The sequence below is a fragment of the Xenopus laevis genome, chromosome 2L (genome assembly GCF_017654675.1).
Source record: "Xenopus laevis strain J_2021 chromosome 2L, Xenopus_laevis_v10.1, whole genome shotgun sequence".
NCBI lineage: Eukaryota > Metazoa > Chordata > Amphibia > Anura > Pipidae > Xenopus > Xenopus laevis.
The window spans coordinates 161,319,107-161,340,731 of record NC_054373.1 but is presented as its reverse complement, the minus strand read 5'-3'; the positions used below and the strand labels follow the sequence as shown (position 1 = coordinate 161,340,731).

The window sequence follows — 21,625 nt, the reverse complement described above, 5'->3', positions numbered from 1 at the left end:
CGGTCTCCCATAGTCCAAATATTTAAAAACTCTTTCGTTTTTCTCTGTAATAAAAAAAAACAGTACAGGTATGGGACCTGTTATCTAGAATGCTTGGGACCTGGGGTCTTCCGGATAACGTATCTTTTTGTAATTCCTTTAAACATTAAATAAACCCAATAGGCTGGTTTTGCTTCCAATAATGATTACTTATATCTTAGTTTGGATCAAGTATAAGCTGCTGTTTTATTATTACAGAGAAAAATTATTTGCATTATTTGGATAAAATGAAGGCTATGGGAGGTGGCCATTCTGTAATTCGGAGCTTTCTGGATAACGGGTTTCTGGATAACACATCCGATACCTTGTACTTGATCCAAACTAATATATAATTAATCCTTATCAGAAGCAAAACCAGCGTATTGGGTTTATTTAATGTTTAAAGGATTTTCTAGGAGTGACGAATCTGTCCCATTTCACTTTGCTGAAAAATTCGTGAAACTGCAAAAAAATTGCAAACGGCAATAACATTCTCAAAATGCATTGAAGTCAATAGACAAAATTTTATTATGCGCGCCACAATTGTTCTCACTTCAAATGCACTAAATTCAATGGCCACTTTTTCTTATTTCTGACTTCTTTTTGTCTCAGCAACAATTCTGTCTTGACGACTTTTTTTTTGTCACAGCCAAATTTTTTTGCAGTGGATTCTTTCAGCCTTTTTGTGAAAAAATTATCAGATGTTGAAGTGTGTAATTTCGCCTCAAATCCATGCCTGGTGAAAATATTCGCTCATCACTATTTTATAGTAGACAAGGTATGAAGATGCAAATTATGGAAAGATCTGTTATCCAGTAAACCACAGGTCCCGAGCATTGTGGGTAACAGGTCCCATACCTGTACTAGTAACATAGAGTGCTGGGAGGCTAATAAAAAGGCAGGGCTTTGATTGCTCTGGATTACTAGACATGAGCAAACTTTGCATCATTACTCATTTAAGTAGTATATGAGGGGCTCTTTAAATCCACGCGTCTCAATTTCACACATGGAGAACCAGAAAGGCATAAATAGTGTGAACCTTATTCCGTACCAGTGGGTGGTTCATGCATTTCGTGAGACACCCTCCCAAAGGTGAGTACCCCAACTATAATCAGAACTTAAAGATGTTTTCCAAAAGGTCTGCAAATGCATGTTTGTGCCCAAATCATTTAAGCTTTTGAATATTTCTATTTCAGTTGTAATGCCTTTGGTTCCCAGACTGTTCACATCAAGAGGCAAGTTGGGTATAGCCTAGACCCTTTCCAATAATTCGAAATTTAAATCGTAATTTACCAATAGGGTAGGTCATAAAATCAACTAAAAGTTTATTCCTTATTAAACTGTGTGATTTTGCTACAACCTTAATTTTTAATGACAAATTGTTTAATTTCATTAAGAAGAATAACCATTTAAAAATGAATCTATCGTGCTGTATAATCTTTAAAAAAAATGGAAAATATTTTCTAAAAAAGTATAATTTTTGTAGACAATTGTCTTTCTCCTCTTTTTTTGTTTTTTCTCGCTGGCTAACAAATTACTCTCTAACCTCTAAAGCTAAGGGGCAGATTTATCAAAGTCGAGGTGAATTTTCGGAGTTAAAAACTTTGAATTTTGAGCTTTATTTTGTGTACTTCGACTAGGGAATAGTCGAAATTCGTTTTGAATTTGAAAAAAAAAATTGAATGTCGAAATTTATCATGTACTGTCTCTTTAAAACTTCGACTTCGCCCATTCGCCATCTAAAACCTGCCGAAGTGCTGTTTTAGCCTATGGGGGACCTCCTAGGAGTCAATTGGTGGACTTTGAGAATTCGAAGTTTTTTGGGGGAAAAACTTTGAATCGAATGCACTATTCCTTCGATCGTACGTTTTGAATAGGGCCGAATACGGACCTCTTCGACCCAAAAAAACCTTCCACTTCACTTCGGTTGGTCTTTTTGAATTCGAATTTCGAAGTATTTTCAATTCGAAATTCGACCCTTGATAAATATGCCCCTAAGTGTCATCCCTGCTAACTTACCCGTCTTCCACTACCGTACATTATCAGTAGCAGATTTTTTTGTACTCTTAAAGAGATATTGACCCCAGAAATAAATATTGTTTTTTACATCTATCATAACATTGTCTTTGCACGCTATTTATAATTTTGGCATAAAAATATTTGTCCAATGCTTTTACATGATCTGATCCCCCATGTTCCTCTATGAGGGGGGAAGCCATATTTGTGCAGCATTACAAACTCTGACAAGTTGAGAAGGGACAGTCAGGTTTTAAAAACAGTCAGGTTTGGGAACTTCAAGTAACAATTACTTACAAATGACCGTAAAAATGACAGTGAAAACGATCAACAGACCCTATAACTAGCTTTTAATGTACATTCATATTTTGAAGAGTAGTTTTTTTAGTGTTAGAATCACTAATACTTTCTCTTCTGCAGAGCAGGCTGAGTAGTTGTCAGAACACTGTGCTGAACTCTGGGATGGTGCTCTGTCCCTCCAGCTCGGTGACCAGACAAAACTCGGGATGAGAGAACCCAACAGATAGGCAGGCAAAGAAAAGACAAATATGGAATGAAATGCACCTGTTTTTATGCAAGAACCCTTTGAAATATTGCTTTGTAGTTTCACTGCTTGTGGGGAGGAATTTCCTCCATTATTTGTCAGTATAAAGAGGAATCTGTTGATGCTGCTCTGGCTCTTGTGTGAGCCTTCAGGATGCTCTATATCCCTCAAGACCATTAATGCACATTATGATATCTGGAGCGGAAGACATGAACAAGCAAGCAAACGCTCAAAGTGAGGCCAGGCTTCAGAATAGACCATGTTCCTTGTATATGCTGCCAAAGAATGGGAAAATATGGCTTGGCACAGCACCTGTAATTGGGATGACCCCTTTCCCTAATGGAATGCAAGCTCTGCTTAGTGCATATTCTATGCCAGAGTGGTGCTGACTCTTTATTATTATGCCAGTATTTCATGTTGGGGTTTTTTTTCTGCATCTCTTGGTAGAAGGAAAGAGATTTGAACTGAATTTTAGTATTATCCTTTATTTATATAGCACTAGCATATTTCAAAGCAAATAATACATCATTCCGCTCAGTCTGTGCCCCAGCGGAGCTTACAATATAAGGTCTGTATTATCCGTATACATGTTTACATCCTATTCTTTTGCTTAGGAAAGGCACTGTCTGATGATGATCTCAAGAATGCAGCAATCAGCATCTATGAGCAACCCCCACCTATGGGTCAGGGCACATGCTCAGATTCGGGTAGATTAGTCGCCCGTAGATAAATCTCCTCTTTTTTCTGCCACAGGCAGTGACATTACTGTTCAAACAAATGAAGCACGTGGGAATTGTCAGAAAGGTCTATATATAAATACACCAGTAAACCCTCAAAGTAATACTGATATGGGTCCTCTGTGTCAAAAGAAACACCACATTTCTTTCCTTCTATTTGTGTACACATGGACTTCTGTATCAGACTTTCTTCTTGCAGCTTAAAACTCCAGGGCTAGGGCTTGAGCATGCTCAGTTTGCTCCTCTCTCCCCCCCCCCTCCCTGCTGTAATCTGAGCCCAGAGCTATGAGTGAGCAGGGAGAGACACAGGCAGGAAGTGATGTCACACCAAGCTAATATGGCAGCTGCTATTCTAAACAAACAGAGATAAACAAAGATAGTGTTTAGAGCTGTTTACTCAGTTATGGTATAGCATTCTACAAAATAAATATAGTGTTCTAGCATGCACCATTGTGGCTATCTATTGGCATTTGGTAATAAACTGTCTCTGTAACTTTCCTTCTTTAATGTTCCTAAAGCAATGTTGATACAGAGCAATAGCAATAGTGCTATTTTTTGCAGTCAGGAAAAAATATTTTACCCTGCTATATATATTAATATATATATTAATTCTGTGTGCATTTATTGCTAACTCCCGTCCCTGTATAGAATTCTAAATACTCCCATAAGCCAACCTAAACCTCAGTACTGTATTTTGTATTGCTATGTACTCTGCATGCCTTATTAATTTGATTATTTTATAATTATCCTTTCATATAGTTGCAGTCTGTGCAGTCATGCCAATTAAAAGCAGCATTACAAGTGTGCAATGTTAGGCACAGATAAGGCAAGAGTGTGTCCCCTTTCAGGGAGAGCAAAACTACATGGCAACCATATTGCTGCCTCAAAGGCCCCGTGATCATTTCTTTAGCAGGAGCTTGCAGGGCTTTGAAGCAAACTGGGAGAACTGTTATTGGAGGAAGGCCAAAAGATTTGAAAGGGAATTGACTGTTAAAAATTACAGGGGCAGATGTTGAAATATTTAACCTGAAATTTAAGCCATTGAAGCCTTTGAGGGACACATGAAATGACTGGTACAAGTGTGCAACAGATACTGAAACAGCCCATTTGATATGCACACGAATGAAATACACATGGAAATCATGAGATCCATTGCAACGGTCAAATTCTCTAGAATGGACATCACTCCTGAATAGTCTTATTGTTACATATATATTAATAGAAACTGAACTGCAGCCCTTGCTGTGTATGAATTGGGCTTGTGTACTTGTTCCTCATCCTTGTTGCACAAGAACAAAAGTAAATTAGTGGCCCTTTACTTTGAATGTGAATCCTCAAATGAGTTTGGACATAAAATGCTGTCAGACATACCACACTTTCTTTTGTAATGGATATTGACCAATGTATCCCTAAAATAAGGTAGGATGTAAGGAAACCATTCCCCCTTTTGTCTTTACAAGACAAAAGGACCTGCACACCTTTTATTTAGTAATAACTACAGATTTGTGTAATCTATTTGTATTTTCCTGTATATATTGAGAGCTCTGTCTTTCTGGACATCAGTACATAGAACCTGTGGGGAGATCCAAACAATGACAACTGCATTGGAGCCCCAATCACAGTGCAGAAAATTGACAAACAGTAGGTCGTGCCTATGGTAGCAATACCTCTGGGAAGGGACTGGCTATGGGATAAGTATAGTAGGGAGAGATGGTGCCTATAGTAACAGTGGGATAATAGTCTCTGGGAAGGGAGTGTGGGATAGCAGGTATAGTAGGGAGAGATGGTGCCTATAGTAACAGTGGGATAATAGTCTCTGGGAAGGGAGTGTGACTGTGGGATAGCAGGTATAGTAGGGAGAGATGGTGCCTATAGTAAAAGTGGATAATAGTCTCTGGGAAGGGAGTGTGACTGTGGGATAGCAGGTATAGTAGGGAGAGATGGTGCCTATAGTAGCAGTGGGATAATAGTCTCTGGGAAGGGAGTGTGACTATGGGATAGCAGGTATAGTAGGGAGAGATGGTGCCTATAGTAAAAGTGGATAATAGTCTCTGGGAAGGGAGTGTGACTGTGGGATAGCAGGTATAGTAGGGAGAGATGGTGCCTATAGTAACAGTGGATAATAGTCTCTGGGAAGGGAGTGTGACTGTGGGATAGCAGGTATAGTAGGGAGAGATGATGCCTATAGTAGCAGTGGGATAATAGTCTCTGGGAAGGGAGTGTGACTATGGGATAGCAGGTATAGTAGGAAGAGATGGTGCCTATAGTAACAGTGGGATTAACACTTTCCATGCCGTAGATTGTCGAATCACTGACACAGACATGCCCGCTTGCTGGTGCTATAGATTGTATTCTTAGGGGTTACAGCATAGCCTATGGGAGCAAGCAGCTCATGGCCATGTGTTGAGACAACGGAGGAGGGAGGTCCTTGGGCCCATAAGCCTTGGTATATCAGTACAACATAGCTTTTTAACCCTTTCTCACCCATAGAGAAATGTAAAATCTACAGCACTGGGATGCTTGTACGTCTATGTCAGTTCTGACTGCAGTTCTACAATTCACAGTGCTGAAAGTCTTAAATCTGAGCATAGCAGCACATCGGTCTTCCCTAAGCCTTGAGTACAAGTACAACATATGTTCCTAAACCTCAGTATCCCAATACATTCTATGCCCTTAAGCCTTACGATACCAGTACAGCATATGTTAGTATTATATGTTAGCATATGTTGGTATTATAACCAAATCACTGCTACAGTTCTTCATCTGCAGTTGAACCATAATTCCTAGAAACCTTAGACCAATGCGGGATGCTGAGAGTTGTAGTTTAACGATAGTCTCAACACCATTAATGCATAACTCATATGCAAAACTGATCGTTATTATACTTAGCAGGATTATTGATATTATTTATAATGAGGCAACCCCCTCATTTGGGGCAGCTTTGTGTGTGCCATATACAGATCCCAGGAATACAGATTAATGTGTCCATATTTAAACCCCAAAAACCAAGCTGTACTTTTGATTTCAGGAAGGCTTGTTAAGAGGAAATAATTTAAGTGGTAACATGGAAAATCTGCAGTTTTTTGATTAAACCTTATGTAAACATTTTAATATGGGATCTGTAAAGTCCAGAGCATCTCCCAGAGGGGATTAGACCATAATCCTCTCTCTAAGGCTGGAGTGGATTAGCTTCACATTCTCTGAGACGTGTTTGCTCCTTTAGGCTGCACCAAGAACGCCTTTCCCTTCCAACAGAAGTGTGATACCACAAACTCTGCAATATGTCCAATATTAGATTTAATTCATATGCATCCTTCATGCCAGATATATACCAATTTATAGCAAGTGTAGTCTGGGCACCTGGGCACCATTACTTAGCTGTAGGCTCCATAATAAAGGACTTTTTTAGCATTGAAACGGTGTACCTGCATTATGAGCATGTGACATTCAGTTATCCTGGGTGCCAGTCTGATGCAGACACATTTAGACTGCAGGCCATCCCTGTTGGTATTAATTGTGGCATCTAATCCAGAACACTTGGGGCCACAGGTTTTCCTTGTAAAATGTATTTTCATAACACCATGTCTAATATCTACTAAAACTCAATGTAAACATATTTTTTCTGCCACGAAGCTGGAATTGTGCTTGATTAACAGGCCCAGATTTGTGGAAAGGCCAGCTAGGTGCGGGCCTAGGGCGGCAGGATTTTAGAGAGGCGGCATGCTGCCCAACTACACCCACATTGGTTCAAAAACACTGGGGATGCGCTGGAGATACAATCCTTTTTTAAATTTCCATGTGCTAATCCCCATTGACGGTGAAAATTTGCACGGATAAAGGGGAGGGGACAGGGGCGACGAACGGCAGTGGGCCTAGGGGTGTCCACTATGTAAATCCGGCCCTGTTGATTAATACAATGATTTTAATTATTACTTAGGAACAGTGACTAGCAATATACACAGTGGTGAATGGCATTTCCAGATTTAGGAGCATTCTGTATCTGCAGTGTCATTATTGGTAAATTATATTTCCTATTTATCAAGACTAATACCTCCCAAAAGTGAATGTTTTATAAGGCAGGGAACCAATTAGTAGCCAATGGGAATACCAAACAGGCTTGGGTACCCTGCTAGGAATCATTACTTGCTGATTGTTCTTTTCTGGGTAGTTTTCTTTGTCTGCAGTAGCATCCAGAAAATCCTTTTAAACTCTATATATGTTTCTATATCCATTGTGGGAAGGATAAGTGAAATGGTTTAGTGAAAGAGAGAATTCAGTGCTGCTGGTTCCTAATGTGGCACAATCCCTTGTCGGCCTCTCCAGGCAGCTTATTCCAGGGTCTGCTGGAAGGAGATTCACCTTGCCATCTGCTGGGGGGAGATCAGGATAACCAAACAACCTAGTGACCCAGAGGAATCAGAACTCATTATCTTAATTCCGTTTGGCACAATGGGAGTCCTCTAATTGCACCCAGTGTCCTGTTACAACTAGATAGGGCGAGCTTGTGTGTGCCAACAAAATCTGCATCACACCCGTTGCCCATTTACTGCTATGGCAAAAGGAAGCAATGAGGGGCAGAGCATGGGCATGTGCAGGGGAATGGCTGCATAGTCACGTGCTAACAAGGGGTTAATCCACGCAGCTTTACCTGAGTGTAATCATCTCCCGTGGGTTTGATCTGCGTGCCTGGCGCCGTTCCCCTGCTCTGCATTTCCTTATTGACTGTGAACAGTCCTTATATAGAGGATTATAGAATTATTATAATATAATTCTAAAGGGAATCCGTCAGTTCCCCCCACATACATACAGAGAATTGTGGGGCTGTTTCCTATACACTTAGGGGCATATTTATCAATGTTCGAAGTTAAAAAAAAACTTCGGACTTCGAATTCAAAAAGACCAACTGAATAGAGGTCGAAGTGGTCCGTATTCGGCCTACTTCAAATCGTACGATCGAAGGAATAGCTCCTTTCGATCTACTTCGATTCAAAGTTTTTCCCCCCAAAAAGCTTCTATCTCTCAAACTCCACCAATTGCCTCCATATAGGTTCTAGGAGGTCCCCCATAGGCTAAAACAGCACTTCAGCAGCTTTTAGGTGGCGAATGGTCGAAGTTTTAAAGAGACAGTAAATGATAAATTTCGATATTCGAATTTCAAAGTTTTTTTTCAGCTTCGAATCGAAGTTGGACTATTCCATGGTCGAAGTACCCAAAAATGACTTCGAAATTCAAAGTTTTTTTACTTCGAAAATCCACTTCGACCTTTGATAAATCTGCCCCTAATATTTGGGCCATAAACCAGTGTATTGGTTGTCTCTAGGCTTCCCATGAGCAGATAATAATAGCGTCCTCCTACACTGCCCCGTGTATTAGTGCTCATTATTTAGGGATCTGCACAGACTATATTATTGGCCTGTATTAAAGACAAGTGAAACCAACCAAACCACTAGTCCCCAGGCACAAACTAGCCCTTGGTGCCACTAGCCACTGACAACAAAAGAAATCGCTCCTGCCAAGCGCTCCCAGATAGTCAGCGATATTTGGTACACAAAATAAAAAAAATACATGACTGTTTCCCATACATTCTGCCCAAGGTCACAGACAGTGTGTGTCTGCCAGTGCCCAGGGCAATCATCTTTGGGGTGCAGTTAGAGACACCCAGGAAAAGAATGAGGCTGCCCTTGTGATAAGCGCTTTTTCTCTGTGTTCCAGGTCCTGTAGTGCTCAGCACCCCTGCCCAGCTCATTGCACCCGTTGTAGTTGCCAAGGGCACCCTCTCCATTACCACCACCGAGATCTACTTTGAAGTGGACGAGGAAGACCCGACCTTCAAAAAGATCGACCCAAAGGTGAGCGCGCGCGTTATTTATCGCTCCTACCGGCGGCCCGTCAGTTTCTCTTTCATTCCTAAAGCAACACAACCGCAGCTTCAATCAGCACCACACTCTGACAGTTAGGCAACGCTCGTTTTGTGGCAGTTTGTGTTTTACACCTGAGCCCGCCCGTGGGAAAACACAAATATCTTTCAGAAAAATCAAATCGCAACGATATTGTGCATTGTCGGTATACAACGCAATTAAATAAGAAACAATTATTTTAATACAGCTATAGTGGGTGTTATTAGCAACTGGACATCATTTTTCAATCCGAACAAATTTCCCAAGCTTCATTTTTATTATCCTACTGATATAATATCTTAATGCCGCAGTGCTTTTCCTTTTTAATTTGGTATAATTAAAAAATAATCTGCTTTTTAACAGCTAAAAATAGCATTCAAAATAATAATTACGATTTGGGTTTGTATTAATTCATCCTCAAATTCAATTTCTTTAAAATATCATATTATACATGAATGTATTTAAATTGATCTTTATTAAGTTATTGTTTTTTTTGTTTTCTTTTAAAATACTTTTACATTTCCTTTTAAAATATGTTTAATATTCGTATTCCTTTGTTGAATAACGAATGCGTTCGATTTTAGCCCGAAATCGACTTGTTGATTTTCTGGTTTTATATTTTAAATCTAATTTCTAGAAATGTTTACAACTATATTTATTTTATGGGTTTATTTCTTGTAGTAAATGGTTCGTTTTCTGCCAGCTATATCCTGGGCATACAGAACTGCTAACTCTTTTACCATAAATAAAGTCTGTAGGGTTTAGTTTAATACATCTGTTTTGTAGTGAGATATTTTCCTCTATTTATAGGATCAAGTGCATTGCATTAAAACGGTAACTTTTTAAATTAGTTTCTTTTTAAATGAGTAAAATGTATACAATGAATGACAATAACACAATTAAAGTGTTACAATATTGCTTTTGTATAAACATTCCCATCACTCTCTTTGCTATTTATTAGAATTCGTTCCCTAATCATTTTTCATGCGAAATATATTTTGAAGAAACAAAAAAAATGATAAATAATCACACATTCCAGTATTTTATTTTGATGTCATTTATTTAGATCGTCATTAAATTAAATGGTCAACGATTTAAAATCTCAAATCACAAAAGTCTTTATCCAGTGTACTTCAAGTGCATTTTCCAAATATATAATTCGACTATCCAAGCGCCATCGTATAAGCAAAATTCAAATGTTTCTCCTTTGAATATATTTAAATAACATTTCAAGTATATTTATGGAATGTTGGGAATAGAACGAGCATTTTGAAACGAAAAAAAAAAAATGTAAACTTCAAAGTTCAGACAAAAAAACCCCCAAAACTACCTTTGAAATGGCATCTCCATAGCAGAATATGTCCTGTGATATCCAACATGGAAATAGCAACCCTTTATACCAATCACAGAACAGCCACATCCACAATTTCAAGACACTGAGAATCAGAAATATTTTTTAAAAAAAATGTACATAGAAAAAAAAAATTCTTGTTCAGTTGGCAGATCGAAATTTGGGTTTTAACCAGAAAAAAAAAAACTGATGTCAAATCCCAATGTGAAGTTGTCGATTTCTTGAAATGTTTTTTATTGATATATTTTTTTTATTCTAACAGGCTGAGTGCACAATAAATGGAGTTTTTCTCTCCCCCCCCCTCCCAGCCAAAAAAAACGACACTTTTAAAATTGCTTAAAATAATTTATAAAAAGAAGTCGGATTTGTGTTGGTGGTGGATGTGTTTAAGCCGCAGTACAGAGGCGGAGAGTTGTATCCATCATCAGAGAGTAAAGAGTCCCTGGATTGTACTTTCAGGGGTTCAAGATGCTTTTAAGAAGTCTCCCACCGGCTGCTGTACAACTAGAACTCACAGTAGCCTCCCTAGACACAGGTATATGTTCCTACATCCGATCTAGGCGGTTTGGCAGTGTGAGAATGCTGGGATCTGTAGATGGAGTGTGTATAGATCCATGCGCCGTGCCAGTCTCTATGCCAGTTTGTATCCGAGGCTGCAGCTCAGATGGATGACGGTGTCCCATGAGGCTCAAAGTTTTTCCAGGCTCTTGGGGTTGGTGAGGATCTCCCGTGCCAGCCTCCAGGTCTGCTTGGCCGCGTTCTCCAGGGCGGAGTGGGGTTTCCCCTGGAAGAGGTCGAGGTTGGGCAGGAAGTAGTGCGGGCAGCGGCGGCACTGGAGGCAGGAGATGAGCTGCAGGAGGATGCCATTCAGCCGGTCCCCCAGACACGACTCGTCCCAGTCCGACTCCCTGGGATGCTTCTCGCACTCATACGAGACCAGGGTCTTCATGTGATAGTTATTGAGCGGCTGGCCGGGCAGCTCCAGGTGTCGGTCGCGCAGGGTTTTGAGCAAGGACAGACATTTCTTCCTACAGCCGCCCAGTTGCAGGCGATTCTCGGCCTCTGCGAACTGCAGCACCCAGGCGTCACTCTCGGCCGAGCTCTGCTTCCCCGCCAGCGTGTGACATTCCTTGGAGAGCAGATTGAAGCCCTCGGCCTTGACTTCCGCCACTCTATTAGGCCCGGGCCAGGGGATGTGGGGCAGGGGCCAGTGGGCAGCGCTGCGGGGCCAGATGCCGGTGCACTTGAAGGCGGGGGTGATCTGTACCACATAGCGCTCCCTGATGCGCAGCTTCACCTCGCTCGTGTCCGCCACCATCTTCACCACGTCCCGGTAGCTGCACTTGTCCACCGCCTGCGCCACCAGAGTCTGGAAACGGGAGCGGATCTTGCGGGCGGACAGGTAACCGGAGGCGGTGATGAATTCCACCCACAGGGACATACTCCGCTTCCGGCCGTCGCTCAGCTTCAGCACCGCACAGCCCGGCAGGGAACCGTCGTCCACGAAGTTGAAGACTCCCATCTGGTTGAGGTAAAGCACCACCTCGAACTCAGTGGGGGAGATCACCTCGAGCCCCTCGTAGCGATTGTCCATCTCATTGAGGGAACTGATGAAGCGCGGCTCCTGCACCTCCACCTCCTTCAGCACGTCCGACACCACCTTGCACACCTCGCGGATGCTCTTGGAGATGGCGGCCTTGCGCGCCTGGCACTTCTCATTGTAATACTTGTTCAGGTGATACACCAGCTTGGCCTGGGCCGCCACCATGTTCGGGCAGAGATCCGGGTTGTACACCGGAGTCTCACAGTAAGCTGACGGATCCAAGGCGGCTGCTGGGGCAGGAGCCAACTTTGAGGGGAAATAGTCCAGCGTTAGGGGGGTGCTAGTGATGGTATGGCCGGCTTAGGCCACGGGACAGCTGCATGGAATGACTGGCAGAGCTTTTACATAGGGACTCACACACCCCCTGTCTTAGAGCAGCGAGTGTATGCGGCCCTGGGCTCAGCAGGCGATATACAGTGTGTAAGGCTTGCGCTGCTCTCTACTACATCTCATGTACTCCTGTCACACATATAAAGGGAGGGACGGGCCGGCAGCCAATCGTTCAAGTCTCCGCCTTCCGCTGCCAGAAGAACCCACTGTGCTTGGCCACTGGCTGTGTCTGGCACGGGACTGACTGTCACCTGGTGAGGCGCTGCTGCTACTGCTGCTACATGGGGCACCTGGGCACAATTCTACCGCTTTTCTCATAGGGCACAGGTGCAAGTCTAATAGTGTGTCTGTCAGTGAGAGTCACACCTGGGGTGGGCGCTCTACTCGTGTATGTCTCTACTTCTTACTGTGTCTATCCCAGTGTATCCAGTGTGCGCTTATAGAGCTGTCTGTATCTAGCTGCTGTGTATATATACTGTATGTCTGTATCTGATGCATTTATATGTCTGTATATACCTGTCTTATATATGTCTGGATCTTCACCATTTATATAACTGTGTTATCTATCTATCTATCTATCTATCTATCTATCTATCTATCTATCTATCTATCTATCTATCTATCTATCTATCTATCTATCTATCTATCTATCTATCTATCTATCTATATATCTGCCACTTATTCAACTTCACAATTGTAGAACTGTGTATATGTATAAATATATGTACAGCTGGCTCAAAGCCGAGTCTGCACTTATATGTCTGTATATGTCCATTTATCTGAGTGTACATTGGAGTATCTATATATATATGTATATGTTTAAGGCAGCTGCACATATAGACAGAACTAAATCAACATTCACATATTGGGCAGCTCAACATATACAGAAATATATGACTGTGCATTTATACAGCTCTATATTTCTTGGCTGAATGTGCACTTAATGATATCTGCCTATTATCCAGGTCACCATTTATATTTCTCCTTACCCTATATCTGAGTTTGTATATAACTAGTCTTGTGTATATCTAGTGCTGTATATAACTAGTCTTGTGTATATCTAATGGTGTGTATATCTGGTGTTGTAGTGTTGTATGTATCTAGTGTTGTGTATATCTGGTGTTGTAGTGTTGTGTATATCTGGTGTTGTAGTGTTGTATATATCTAGTGTAGAGTACATCTAGCTGCCTAATATCTGCCTGTGATTTAAATCCATGTATCTGCATTTATATTTATATGTCGTGTTGCCTCATGTCTGTCTGTGCATTTATACGTCTCCCTATATCTGATGAGTAGCCTATAATGTACCACATATATATATGTGTGTGTGTATTAATATGAGAGAGAGCATTATGTGTCTTACAGACTAGTTCTAGTGTTTGTAGCTGTATGTAAGAGATCAGAGAGGCACGTTGCTATTATGGAGAGCTAATGATACATTGTATGTGGGAATGATTACATGTAATAATCACATGTAGTAAATAAATCCGTACAATTCCCGTTTCAGGCACAGACGCCAATATAGAAGTGTGTGCCCGTGTGTGGGCGGGGCCGGGGTTCAGGGGAGTGGTCACATTCCTGTAGCTTTCTGTCAGTTCTATATGATATAATGTATGTGTGGGACTGTGTAGCAACACGTGAAGGCGACATAATCAATAGTTGTGTATCATTTATATGTACATACACACACACACACACATATATATATATGGTCTGTAGTTCACTATAGGTAAATGTCGGTTAATATAGTGTGTGTTTATATGTATTTAATATCAGGAAGGACAGTGGATGAAACAACTTTGCCCAGGTGACAGTCAGGGTTTGCTGGCAGTTGTCAGATGTGTGTGGAGCCCTGTGTGGCCCTAATGTAGGATCTATTACTTCACAGTCATGTGGAGGGCTCATAGTACAGCAGGAGAGCTTTGGAGGAGGAGGAGGCGGCGGCTTTCCGTGCCACAATGTACTATGACTCGGCGCAGCAGAGCAGGGTCTCGGCCTGGCGGGATTGGCTAAACGCTGCCTGTCACATCATGGGGCCCACTGGGAGAGACTGTGCACCTGCTGCTCCCCGTACACACAGAGTACAGGCCAGTGGCACGGCTGCTGCTTGTGGGAGGTGCACGTTCTGTGTTACACCATTTTATCGTGAAGTGACTGTGGCTATAGCGGCCACTGCTCTCGGTTTATATTCTACGTGCGCCTGTGACAAGTGTTCGGCCCACGTACACGTTACTGCCCTGTGTGTGACGCCGAGTGTTACTATTATTACTGAGCGCTGTAATTGCTGCAGGATTCCCAGGCACTATTTTGAGGTGGATACAGGGCTGTTCGATTAAAGCTCCCAGAAACCTTCTCCAGGGCTACGAGTTTTGCGAGAGTCGGAGCGTGAATATAATTGTGACAGGAAAGGTCTATATGGGAACAGAGGACGCCAGCACGCGCTGCTTATTAGAAGCTCTCTGGGAGCGCGCCTTTCTTTAACCCGCTATCCTATTGTTTTTCTAGATCGGGGTCACGTGCCCTGTCTCTCCTTTCTGCTCCAGGGGTATCTTGCTATCAGCAGGCGGTCTCCTAGCAACAAGCAACCGGGGCACTGCTTTGTTGGGGACTGAGAATTTGCTCTCCGCCGTTGCTTTACGCTTGGAATGGGGATGCTGGGAAATGTAGTGCCGCAGCTGAGGGATACACTACATACCCGTACAAACAGTCTACAAATTGACTTTTATGGTCCTTTTGTTTTTAAAATAAACGGCATTTTGGGACAGTTTTGTGCAATTCGCATTTAATCTCCTCACCAAGCAATCCTACTTTTCTGATCTCTGGATCACCCTTCCCAGCTGCTTTTGTGCCGCACACATTAATATGAATGTTTTGTACATACAATAATAAACTTTCCAATGTGCCTCACAGGCCTTCCTGTAAATGTGACAGAATAACACCCTTTGTTACAAATAAAAGTTGTATTTATCATTTCCGCTGTATATTTAACTTATCATCAGCCATTAGTTACAGAGAGGAGATGCATGGGGATATATATATATATATAATACAGCAAATATAATGTTTCTGTTTTGTTATTGTCCCATGGGTTTGTATATATATTTATATTTACTAAATACTAAATATATGTGCCTTTGGGAAGTCATTTATCTATCATAGCAAATATAATGTTTCTGTTTTGTTATTGTCTCATGGGTTTTTATATATATATTTATATTTACTAAATACTAAATATATGTGCCTTTGGGAAGTCATTTATCTATCATAGCAAATATAATGTTTCTGTTTTGTTATTGTCCCATGGGTTTTTTATATATATATTTATATTTACTAAATACTAAATATATGTGCCTTTGGGAAGTCATTTATTCTACAGACACATCCCTTGTATGGGACCCTTTCTGCAACTTTCAAATGAATATACAGAAAAATGACCAGAATTCAGTTTATTGGTGCATTTATTTGTATTTCCAGAAATTTTAGTGTATCTTCCTTCTCCCCCTTTCTGTTATCTGTAATTATACAAAGTCCATTTTATTTATTATTTGGGAAATATATTTAATGGCTCTTTTTGTTGTTATTGCTGTACAGGTATGGGGTCTAATATCCAAAATGTTTTGGATATTAAACCCCAGTCTAAGATTTAAACATTAAAACCCAATTGTATTGTTTTGCCACTACAATTTGGATTCATATGCAGCTTAGTTACCCTCAAGGTACTGCCGAATTATTACAGAGAAAAAAACACAGCAATTGTCCAGTTATGCAGAACTTTCTAATTTGTTCGTTACTGGTTTCCAGATAATAGATCCTCCTACGTTTCACAAATACACAGAATAACTGAACATTAAGATGGAATAAAATAGAATACACACATCTATTAGCTTGTGTGAATAAAACAATACATACACAATAATATTTAGTATATTAAATATTAAAATCCATAAATCTGTTTATAGAACCTTCTACTTTTTTTGTGCCCTAGTGAAAAGTTGCCTTCAAAATTTGAGATCTGTAATTCAACTGCCTGGAGCCAATTTTGCTGTGTTGCCTAGCAACTCCTCCATTATAGCTCCACAAATGTCATATGAAGTCATTTTATGAAATAGAAAACAAATGGGAAGGAATGGCTCCCAGGCCATTTTTGCATATTGTATTTGTATAAAGGCACTTTCACTATGTATTATATAATGCAGAATACTAACAAAAGATGATTGCTGTCTCAGATAGGCACAGGAAGAAAAGCTAAAATAGATTATAAGACGTTTATACAGGATGCCATAAATAGAGAAACGTAATTGGGGCAGATTATCCAATTGGAGTAAAAAAAATACAACAGAAAGAACTGCACTAACGAGCAGTCATTTATATAATTTCTCTTTTTTAACAATCACATGAATTTTTATCAGCTCATAAACAAAATGTAAATTTAGTTTAAATTGGGGCAAACCCCCCAAAATGTGTATTTATCTGGAAATATCTAGTAGTGTATAACTGGCACGTTGTTGCTTAATAGCATTAATAGCAGCGGTAAATGGCAGTGAGGCTCAAGCACAGAGCAACTGCCTTGACTATCGGCGAAAGGAAACAATTTTCAGAGAAAGGGGCAGTAAGGTCAACTCGGCAGACAGGAAAACAATAAGGCAAGAGACTTTTGCTAGAGAAAAAGATACAGTGATTTGGAGAGGGTGGAAGCAGCAGCTCTCGAATACCCTCAAAATTCAATTTAGCCAATTCAGCTCACACTGGACTCCCAGCAAATTGCATTTCAAGCATTAAGACACAGAATAATGAAAGCATTTTCTCATAATTTTAATCTATGTGAATATATTTCAGAATTATTAGTATAATTACGATATGAGATTTACTAGACTAAGTTTAGTTTTAAAAAATGTATTCAATTAAGCAATTAAATATAAAGTGTCGATAAAGTGTGTATTTAGAATTTTTTTGTTGTAAATGCTTGTTTTGTAAGTTTTCATAAAAATACTTAATATGAAGTATATTTCACATTTTTATTTTTTTAGATGATCATTTTGGGCTTCAGTTCTAAATGTTTTTGTAATGGCATATTTGCAATCTCTTTGAAGTCTGTGATTTTTAATTAGGACACAGTTGTTATAATTTTTGCATCTAACATTTTAGTTGGATAGAGTGGTAATTGACTAATTATATTCGCTATAAAGTACATACTTTTTAAAACTGATTTCTATTGAATTTCTACTTCTACTTATTATTTACTAACATATGTTTTTTTTTTTTATTGGAATATTTTTTTTAAATTATGTACATTGTACTGCATCAGCCAATATATAAATTATGGGAACGCCATCTCTAAAGACTCCATATTAGTTTTTTTAAAAATGATTTCCTTTTTCTCTGTAATAATAAAACAGTAGCTTGTAGCTGATCCAAACTAAGATATTATTAATCTTTAATGGAGGTGAAACAATCCTATTGGGTTTATTTAATGATTAAAAGATTTTTTTAGTAGACTTAAATTTTGGTGATCCAAATTACCCAAAGATCCCTTATCTGGAAAATCCTAATTCTGGAAAGCAGGTACCATACCTGCAATAAAATGTATAAAAATGAATCTCATATACTTGCCCTTAAACGCCAACTATTAATTTTTGTAGTCTGAACAGTTATTTCAGAAATATTCAATAAAATGTGTTGTTACACGGTATTCTGCGTTACTATTGTTGCATTTATAAGTATGCTCAGAATTATAGATTTGGTTTGGGATTCGACTGAATCATAGACCTAATTGCAGAATTTGGATTCTGTTTAATCCTAGATGTCCTTCCAAACCAAATCCAAACCCTTAAAGTCTTCTGACTTTAATGATGTGTACGACCTGAATGAAACTAATTTTTATTCAAAGCTGAAATTTTAGGTGTAAATTAGGGTTTGGTATTCAGTCAAATCCTTGTGTGGTGGACTCGGTATTCATATTAATCCAAAAAGTATGGATTCAGTGTATCCCTAATTTGTGGGGCTGCCATACATCTTGCTCTGAGCAGGTTGCATTTGTTATCTTCACCAGTGAAGCAGTTCACACATTGGGCACACTTTCTTGTGCATCTCGTATGCATATTTATTTCAGAATTCATAACCGGGCACTGTTAGATGTCTAAAGGATAAAGTATTGTTTAAAGTGTTTATTTGCTTCAATATGCAGTTTATCAAACTTTGAATCTTTTTAGCTGCAGAAGTTAATATGAATGTAAAAAAAAAAAAACACAAGCCAGTTTAAATCATGTCGATTTACTTGTGAGCTTTATATCAATAAAAAAAAAATACAAGCCAGTTTAAACTATATCGATTAACTTGTGAGCATTATATCAATAAATAACACAGTGGGTGCGGTGTCCCTTATACAAATTTGCAAGAAAGTCACTGATTTTGACAGTATAGCAGCTCTACCAGAAGGAATGTTTGTTTTTAGAAGCTTTTTTTGTGTGTGGATACTACTGAAACTTTTCACATTTATTTTATACAACTTAATGACTATGGGTTAGGCATCAGTGCTTTCTAATACAACCATGCACAACAGTCATCAATCTGTGTGTATCAAATGATTAAACTTGATCAGGGAGGCAAAATACACTCCGATTATTTTGGTTGACATTGGCATACAGGGCAACCATTTATTATTACAAGTTTCCGTGCAAATATAAATCTTTGGAGCAATTCTACATTTAGTTGGTAAAATTATCCAGCATACCATCTGACCTTTGGCTAGATTATATAAATATGGCCGTGTAAGATAAGTTTGGACTCTATCCCCCCCCCCCTCCACCATTCACAAACATACAGTATAACTCCCATTTCAGTTCGGTTTTCAGGGGTCCAGGAAAGAAGAGTAAATAAGGGAAACTTAAAAGGGAACTAATACGAAAATGAAAATTTAATATAAGCTTCAGCATACTAAAAAACGTTTTCTAAATCCAAGCAATTAAAAATTATGTACCGTTTCTGAAATAATCAAGTTTTTTTTTAATCTGTTTCTCTTCAGTCTGTTTGAGTTGGGTGTCCGATATTCATTGACAGTTAGATCCAGTATATCTTATAGGGAGTTTCTTTTGCCTAGAAGATGTATGAGAGCTCACTATTAAAATCCCCAGACATCATGTCTCTCTACATGCAGGATTTGAGCAAAAGTCATTTATTTTGTTAGATTTTGTTTGTACTGGAATCAGTTATTTGAGTAATCTGTAATACATGTTCTAGGCAAAAGGAGCCCCCTATAAGATATATTGTATCTAACTGTCAATGAATATCTGACACCCAACTGCTGCATGATGACAGAATTAAAATAGGCAGATGCTCAGAGAGGGATAGTGAAGATAACCTTGATTATTTCAGAAATGATGCATAATATTTTATTGATTCTATTTAGAAAGTTTCTTATTTCAGTATAATGAAGCATATATAAAATTTTCTTTTTCGCGATAGATCCCCTTTAAAATCAGTAAAAATTGAGGTTTTGCTGTATCAAAATAACTCTACCTGCACTGGCCATTTCTAAAGATTCTTGGCCCTCCTTGCCTTGAGCATGGTTCATCCCTTGCATGTTGGTGTAAAAAGGGTCCTGAGCCTTTATGTTCAGCTGTACCGTAAGACTTTTATATTTTGTTGCTTATGACTTCTGTATATTTGAGAAAAACCTATAACACACCAAAGAATGCATGTGAACTCTTTATGTAATAGTATATCTATATGAAGAAAAATATGTATTCCATTATAAAAGAATTTAACTCATTCTTTGTGTCTATCTGTGCACATGTGCGTGTGTGTGTACTCGCACCTAATTTGTCATGCCCACATACCATTTAAACCATATGGGGTGTTTTTGTTATAAACAACCCACTTTGTGGAAATCAAGCCTTATTTGTTTTGTTCACCACATGCGTTATTTTCCCTAGTGTGCATCTGCCGGTGTATAATTTAGCCACAGGCTCTTACAGACCTTGTGGTGAGCAGCATAGCAGGCAAAAGCCATATGTGTTTAAATGTTTAAAAAAAAAAAAATCAATTTTTTTTCTTTTTTGCTCGATGGCTAATTTAGTTAGGCCTGGAGACAGTAGAATACAAAATATAAAGCTAATTAATTGGCCCCTATTCTTCAGGCATTTTCATTTCTCACTTGCAATATGGAATGCTTGTCAGCTTTTCTGATAAATGAGCGCCCATGATTTACATAGATTTCGCATTAACACCAAAATTAGCCTTATTTCAGTGGAAACTAGTTTACATAATGACAAAGCGGTTTCAGCCTTAAAGGACGGAGTGTGGATCTTATCTGTGGTAAATGTTAGATTTTACACAGAGTTGGCAAAAGTAATTATACATTTTGAATAACTGAATTCCTTTGGATTTAAAATATTTTTTCCAGTTTTCACTTTTTTTTTTAAGCTTTGAGCTCCCAGTTCTTAGTTTTATGGATATCAGATATTTATTGGTTATTATTTATCAAGCACCAGCAGGATTCACAGTGCTTCCCATTAGTGTTATGACATATTCAAATCATACAACAAATTTGCAAAGATAACAAAATGACACCAATAGTAGAGGGCCTTGTTCACACGAGCTTACAATCTAAATTGGAACAGTGGAAATGGAAACATAAGTTTGCCAATATTAGGGAAATGTATTCTGCTTATATTTATAGTTTTCTGCATATTGCATTCATTGTTAAAATAAGCAGGTCTCATGGTTAATGTGTAAAATGCAGCAGATTTATAAGTAGTGATGCATCTGTGCAGGAAATTGTTACTCCAGGAGCATCATTTTATGGCACACAATATCTACGTGCAGCATACCCTCTCCGTGCTACTTTTTAGAATCCGGGACACGGTGGGTGCCTGCTGTCACTTTTCAGCTAATGATGACAAATGCCCCTCTGGATGCAGATTGCGCTGTTTGCAGGCTGCTTTCAAAGCTGACTAGTTTACCACCCTTCAGATACTAATTTAACCTTTTAACTCATGTCACACTGAAATTATCAACTTGGATGGTCTTGGCATCATCGGTTGTCTCTTTACAAATAATCTAAAATCTTGTTCCAGAAATGCAGATCTAAGTTATGATTTATACCGATAGATATGTTTTTGTTTGTTCTGT

The 21,625-nt window shown here is 39.2% G+C and overlaps 2 protein-coding genes across 5 annotated transcripts in view; one reads left to right on the top strand and one right to left on the bottom strand.

Annotated features, from left to right (window-relative positions):
• Positions 1-21,625, top strand: part of LOC108707564 (neurobeachin) — a 390,963-nt gene that overhangs the window by 273,710 nt on the left and 95,628 nt on the right. For all 4 annotated transcript variants that reach the window (XM_041582642.1, XM_041582644.1, XM_041582643.1 and 1 more), the window contains one exon: positions 9,028-9,164. In XM_041582642.1, coding sequence (XP_041438576.1) covers positions 9,028-9,164 — 137 coding nt within the window. The remainder of the gene's footprint in view (positions 1-9,027; positions 9,165-21,625) is intronic.
• Positions 10,254-12,546, bottom strand: mab21l1.L (mab-21-like 1 L homeolog). Its single transcript, NM_001091996.1, is given in 1 exon segment — positions 10,254-12,546. A coding segment is annotated over 1 exon segment (1,080 nt). The 5' UTR covers positions 12,332-12,546; the 3' UTR covers positions 10,254-11,251.